The sequence below is a fragment of the Phoxinus phoxinus genome (assembly GCF_949152265.1).
Source record: "Phoxinus phoxinus genome assembly, chromosome: 23".
NCBI classification, from domain to species: Eukaryota; Metazoa; Chordata; class Actinopteri; order Cypriniformes; family Leuciscidae; genus Phoxinus; species Phoxinus phoxinus.
In genome coordinates this window covers 11,958,330-11,964,329 of record NC_136898.1, presented here as the reverse complement: position 1 = coordinate 11,964,329, position 6,000 = coordinate 11,958,330, and the positions used below count along the sequence as shown (strand labels likewise).

General features: G+C 39.7%; 1 protein-coding gene across 5 annotated transcripts in view; it reads right to left on the bottom strand.

Annotated features, from left to right (window-relative positions):
- Positions 1–741: 741 nt before the first annotated feature.
- The window catches only part of bbx (BBX high mobility group box domain containing), a 28,838-nt gene continuing 23,579 nt past the window's right edge, over positions 742–6,000 (bottom strand). For 3 of the 5 annotated variants that reach the window (XM_079600765.1, XM_079600764.1, XM_079600767.1), the window contains 7 exons: positions 4,383–5,247; positions 3,879–4,017; positions 2,888–3,036; positions 2,609–2,698; positions 2,051–2,239; positions 1,039–1,234; positions 742–952 (listed from right to left, as the gene is read on the bottom strand). In XM_079600765.1, coding sequence (XP_079456891.1) covers positions 871–952; positions 1,039–1,234; positions 2,051–2,239; positions 2,609–2,698; positions 2,888–3,036; positions 3,879–4,017; positions 4,383–5,247 — 1,710 coding nt within the window. In that variant the 3' untranslated portion in view covers positions 742–870. The remainder of the gene's footprint in view (positions 953–1,038; positions 1,235–2,050; positions 2,240–2,608; positions 2,699–2,887; positions 3,037–3,878; positions 4,018–4,382; positions 5,248–6,000) is intronic. The other 2 variants (XM_079600766.1, XM_079600768.1) reach the window with 1 other exon arrangement.

Sequence of the window (6,000 nt, the reverse complement as noted above, 5' to 3'; positions counted from 1 at the left end):
CACACACACACACATACATATATATATAAATATTCAATGCTGACAAATGCTAATTTTGGACCCTGCTTGTCGGTATGCCTGCAACCGCAGCGCGACTTGTGCAAACACCTGGCTTCCCACATAGCGCTGCTGTTTGTGAGAGAATAACAGGGGGTTTATCTCGGACTAACTCTCATATATAGAGGCACCAGACACATTGAGGGTCATTGCTTGAAAGAAAGAGGCATCTAGGCATTGACTGTGCATTATGAAGGTGAAGGTGGTGCTTCTGTGCAGAGAAAAAATCTGAACAGGTTTGTGAGGTATGAGGCTGAGGTTGAGCAGTCTGAAAACACTCATTCTCTCTCTCTTCATAAGATTCAGAGCAGAAAAGGGGGCAGGAAGCCACAAAACGTTCCTCTGATCGAGAGAAGATGTACGCTGCTGTGTGAAAAAGACGTTTGTGCAATGAAGCTAACCAGGAACAGAAACGAGAAAGATAGAGAAAGACAAAGAGGGAGCACTTGCTTCAAATGCACTTTTTGTAGGCAAAACTTGACCTTAAATAGTAGCCATTTCTTGCAGATTGTAAAAATCAGGTAACTGGTCCGGAGCCACCAGAGGAAACAGGCGTAGGGACCAGAATTGGCTCCCCCAGGGCCCTGAGGGGGTGAGAGGGAGGGAGGGAAAGTGGGGTTGGGTGCAAGGTGAAGGCTTCTGGGATAAAACATCTTCATCCGTCTCAAAGCTTCCCTCATCCCTTTCCAGTCTCTCTCGCTCTTGTTCGCTCTAAATCCTCGGCATCAGGGGCCGAGAGTCAAGAATAAGGCCCCAGCATGTCTGTACATAAGCCCAGTCCGGACTAAACCCGTCCCGAGCCAGGCTGAGGCCTCACTGGTCTGCGCAGGAAATCAGCACAGGAGCCATGTCCTTCACTTGACCTTCAGTGGGGATGCTCACAGCACGCTGGGCTCTGGAACAAACACGCAGGCTTTATTATCAACACACACACACACACACACACATCACGCCCATGAGTTTGCAGGGTGTCCCATCTACCTGTGCACATTCTCCATGGCTGCAACCTCAGCGAGAGCAGCTAAGCTGAAGAAGGCCGGGAGGCCACCGGACGTGTCTGGCGCGTCCACTTCCGCTGATCTGGGGTCATTGTAGCAGACCCCGCTATTGCATAATGTCTCTTGAGTGAATGGCTTTTCATCCTGATTCTTGGTCTGATCCTTAGATTTGTCTTCTGCTGCAACAGAGAAAAAATAAAAGAATTTTAGACTTTTATACAAATATGCTCCCCCTCCCCCCAATCTTCTTCTGTTGACAGGACAGCATAGACTAACATTTCAAGTATGTTTTCAGTGATACACACTCACATGATATGAAGAATCCAGTCATAGAAATGGCATGAACAAGCTATTTTGTTCAACATTGTTGCACCATGTTGAGAGGATGTGGATCATTTTATCTTAGTAACCTTCTATTGTCAGACACCTTTGGTTGCGGTATACATAGGTGACAAATATATCTGCAAATAGCATGCACATTTCTACAATGGCATCAGTGGCTACTGTGTGTGTATATATATATATATATACACATATACAACAACAATAATAAGTGACTATAAAGACATTTATGTTACAAAATATTTATATTTCAAATAAATGCTGTTCTTTTGAACTTTCAATTCTTCAAAGAGCCCTGAAAAAATGCAGCACAATAATACAATAATAAGAAATGCTTCTTGAGCACCAAATAAGTATATTAGAATCGTTAAGAATCATGTGACACTGGAGACTGGAGTAATTGCCATCACAGGAATAATTTACATCAAATTTTACAGTAATATTGTTATATTATAAAATTACATATATTTTATGATGCATTATATTTTTGATCAAATAAATGCAGCCTCACTGAGCAAAAAAGAAGAAGAAACAAAACACATTTTTGACCAGTAGTGTACATGGGAAAAAATTGGTGCAGGGTGTTTCTTGTAGGAGTTATCAGTTTAGAAATCATAAATAAGGCGGTAACAGGAAACTGTGGTTCGGCTCACCCTCTGCAGGTGACACTCGGCCATCGGCCGTGCGCACCAAGTGTGTGATTTTACTCTTCCTGGCCTTCCTTTTCTGACTGCCCACAGGTGTGTCCAGAACCTTCTGGGGTTCAGGAGAGGGAGACACACACGGACTGCCCGACTTCACTGGACTTGATTCTGTAACCATGGGGTCAGGTGTGGCGATGTCTAAAAGAACACATGAAATATGTCAAGACTAAGACCTGGAAGTCCTAATGCAGACATCCTGACAATAATTGGTGCTTTAGGATACTACATTTCATTTAGCTTGTGCCACTTGTACTACACCACAACAGGCTACATCAAAGTATTCACATAACTGTTACTCGTGTGCCCCTTTAAGATAACTAGAGTATACTGTGACCCAGATATGACATTGTTCCCTGCTATGCGGCAGGAAATACTGACACACTGGGCAAAACCACGGACAAACAACAACCAAAACCACGCAGGCTGAGTTTCCAACACTCGTGCACACACTCTTGCTGTCTGAACAGAAAATTAAGCTATTTCAGAACAGTTTCTAATGGCTGTCACCTTTGTCTGCGGCACTGGATTTCTCCTTCCTGTGTTTGTACTTGTTCACTATCTTGTGGAATAAGGTCTTTTTCTGAGATGAAGATGAACCTAATTTCAAAAGCAATAAAACAGAAAACAAAAAACAAAACAAAAAAAAACAACACAGCATGCTATGTTAGGTGGAAGTCATGTCATTCTGAACATGAGATGACTACTTCCTAATAAAGTAAGCAAATGAGGAAATGAGTGTGGTGGGCCAGGAGGATTAGTTAGTTTCCATGCATGCAGTGCACTCACCCTTGCAAGGTTTGGGTGGTTCAGGAAGGCTGGATGTACTGCTTTTTTTCTTCTTGGTGACAGCCACACTCTTTTTGTCAAATGTCAGGGGGCTGTACTGCGGTAAGCTGTTGAACTTTTTCTCGAACTCCTCCTCAAGCTTTCCTAGTCTGTGAGTTTCATACACAGTAAAACATTAGCAATCTGTGCGCAAAATCTGCTCACCTGGATTCAAAGCACAATGAAACACGATGAAATGTTTTTAAACACTTTTACTTTGACAAACTATGAATACTATGATCATGGAATGGCAAATTTGAGTGAAATGTACAAAATTCCTTAGACTATCTAGTTATCAAGCTACCCTAATCCACAGAAAAATGACATCTTTTGAGATGTTTCAAACATTTTTAGATAATTAAAAAAAGTTCAATGCAGCTCATCATCAAATGTACTGATTCAACCAATATCATTGACAATCAATCTATAGTCAATGGTGAACAAGGCTGCAACTAATCAGTAAAATTAAAAATAATAATAATAATAATAAAAATAAATAAAAAAGTAATTATTTTGTGCCAAATTTACTAACAGCTTGTGCCAACACAAACCCTCTTTTGGCATTAAAAAGCTATAAAAGTCAGGATTTAGTAAAAACATACAGTGAGAAATTAGCGGTGAAATGGCGTGGACAGTTATTTTTGCCACTGACCCTATTGCGTATGCATTTGTAAGAGTTTCCTTTTCATACGCAACATTTATGAGAGGAGAGTATTTAAATAAATCAAGCAACGTGATTCACTAAGGTTTACGGTAGTCAGTTGACTGGTATTTGTGCCATTATTTAATGCCGACAAAAGCATGTCTTAACGTATTTCCATTCATCTGGAAAAAAAAAAAATCCATTATTAAAATAGTTGTAAGTTGTAGCCCCCCAAAAAAAACTCCTGCAGGAGAATAATCACTATTTCCATGCAGATTCAGTGCTGTGATGGGAGGAATTACAGCTCACCCCGGGGCGGTTTCCTCTTTAGACTTGGACTTCTTGAGCTTTTTTGGGTTGCTGGTGGCAGCTTGAGAAAATCCCCAGCTTTCATCATTCCAGCCGCCCTCGTGATCAGACACACTGCCTCGCATGGAACCTCTTTTCCCTAAAAAAAAGACAATTTTTCATTCAGTCAAATCAAATGTTTTTAGTTTAAATATGAATCATGAGATAATGGCCAACTGAATCATATTAAGTGAAAATTCTAAATTATATTCAGTATGAGATAAATTGAACACATTTAAAAAAAAAAAAAGGTACTTCAGCCTCGGAAAGCACCATTTAAAGACCTTTTTTTAGTGTTGCCATTTCTGCAGAATAGCATGAGGGCGATAAATATGTTTTTAAGGAAGTATGTTTTTCTTCATATGATCAGCTGGAACTAGTGGGAAATGAGTTTCAAATCCAGTCAGCATGACAAAATCAACTAACAGGAAAATAACCTGTGGGAGGAGTGTGTGAGTACGTTACCTCTGTCTACATTTGCTCTCAGTGATGTGAGCATCCCTTCGGACACCAGAGTCTTATAAAGCGCTCCTTTGCAGCTTCGCTCAGACTTCCTGGACCCACAATTCTCTGGCTTAACCTCCAGGTCTTTATCTTCCTGTGTGGTTTGAGGTGGTTTGGTGTCTGTGTCTTTCTCCTCCAGTTCTGTTGGCTGCAGAGGAGAGCAGTGTGGTTCCATGTCCTCCACGCCAATGGGGGGCTCCACCTCCAAGTCTGGTTCATTCTCACACTCCGCTTTAGGGGTCAAAGGAGCTTCCTCGGTTTTCATCTCTACATCCTGTGGCTTATTAGCCTCTTCGTCCCCTTCTTCCTCTTCTTCTGTGGCGTCGTCTTTTAACTTGAGCTGTTTTTTCGGTTTAGACTTTTTCTTTTTCACAGATGGAGATTGGTCCATAGAGGGGCTGCTTTCACACTCTGAGGGACGAGCTTTCTTCTTGGGTGTCTCTTCTGAGCCCCAAGTACCTTTTGCGACCGCTTCAATGGTGAACATTACGCTGTCCAGGTCCGACTCAGACGACTGGCGCTTCTTCGCCTTTTTGGGCGATGGAGGATTTTCGTCAGACTCTTTATTTTCTTTCTTCTTTTTCTTCTTCTTCTGCGTCTTACAAGGGCTGATGTCAGATGGGATGGCGTCAGTAGGGGAGGATGAGGTGGAGCCGGAGGTAGAGGATGAAGATGTGGTGAGAGGAAGTTCTGGAGCGTCCCGCTGCTCTTCGTGGTCTGGGATGGCTGTGCTAATTGAGCTGTGCTGAGCACAGAGAGAGGAGGAACCACCAGAGGGCTGGGAGGACCGAGCTTCTATCTTCTCAGCCTCAGAGGCCAAACACATCTATATGAACAAAAAAGGACATCAGGTTATGGAGATTTGCAATAAAAATCACATGTCTTGCAGGCTATTAGATATCATGCAACATATCAGCTGCCTGAAGGCCGTTCCTCATTTTACTCATAATGTGCCATGCTGTTAAGTGAAACTTAGCTTATTAAATTGGGAAAAAAATGTAGGGCATTTAATCTGATCTATTAGTCATTTCTGCATGATGAAAAGTAGTTTCTACATTATCACAAATTAAATTCCTATTCAGTATTTTAAACATAAGATATAAAACTAATTTTCAGCAAATACATCTTATTTTTTATACTTGCTCAAATAGTATAATTTGTACCTGCTTTATAATAATAATAATAATACAATTATAATATAAAATAACTTTAATCGTGGTACTTTAAACATGGTACTGAAAGATAATAAGGTATTTAAACTCATTTTCATCAAATAGTTTTTAATACAAGTGTTCAACTGGTGTATTGTTTATTTTAAAATAGAAAAATGTAAATTAAAAATGACAATTTTGTATTAAACAAAATTTAACACTTGTATTAAAAACTATTTGATGAAAAGGAGTTTAAATACCTTATTATCTTTCAGTACCATGTTTAAAGTTATTTTATATTATAATTTTATTATTATTATTATAAATCTATAAATAATATAGATTTAAAATCTAAATCATTTTAATTTAGAAAATAAAATAAATTAAATATATATTTTTTATAAAATAACTATACATTTATTAAAGGA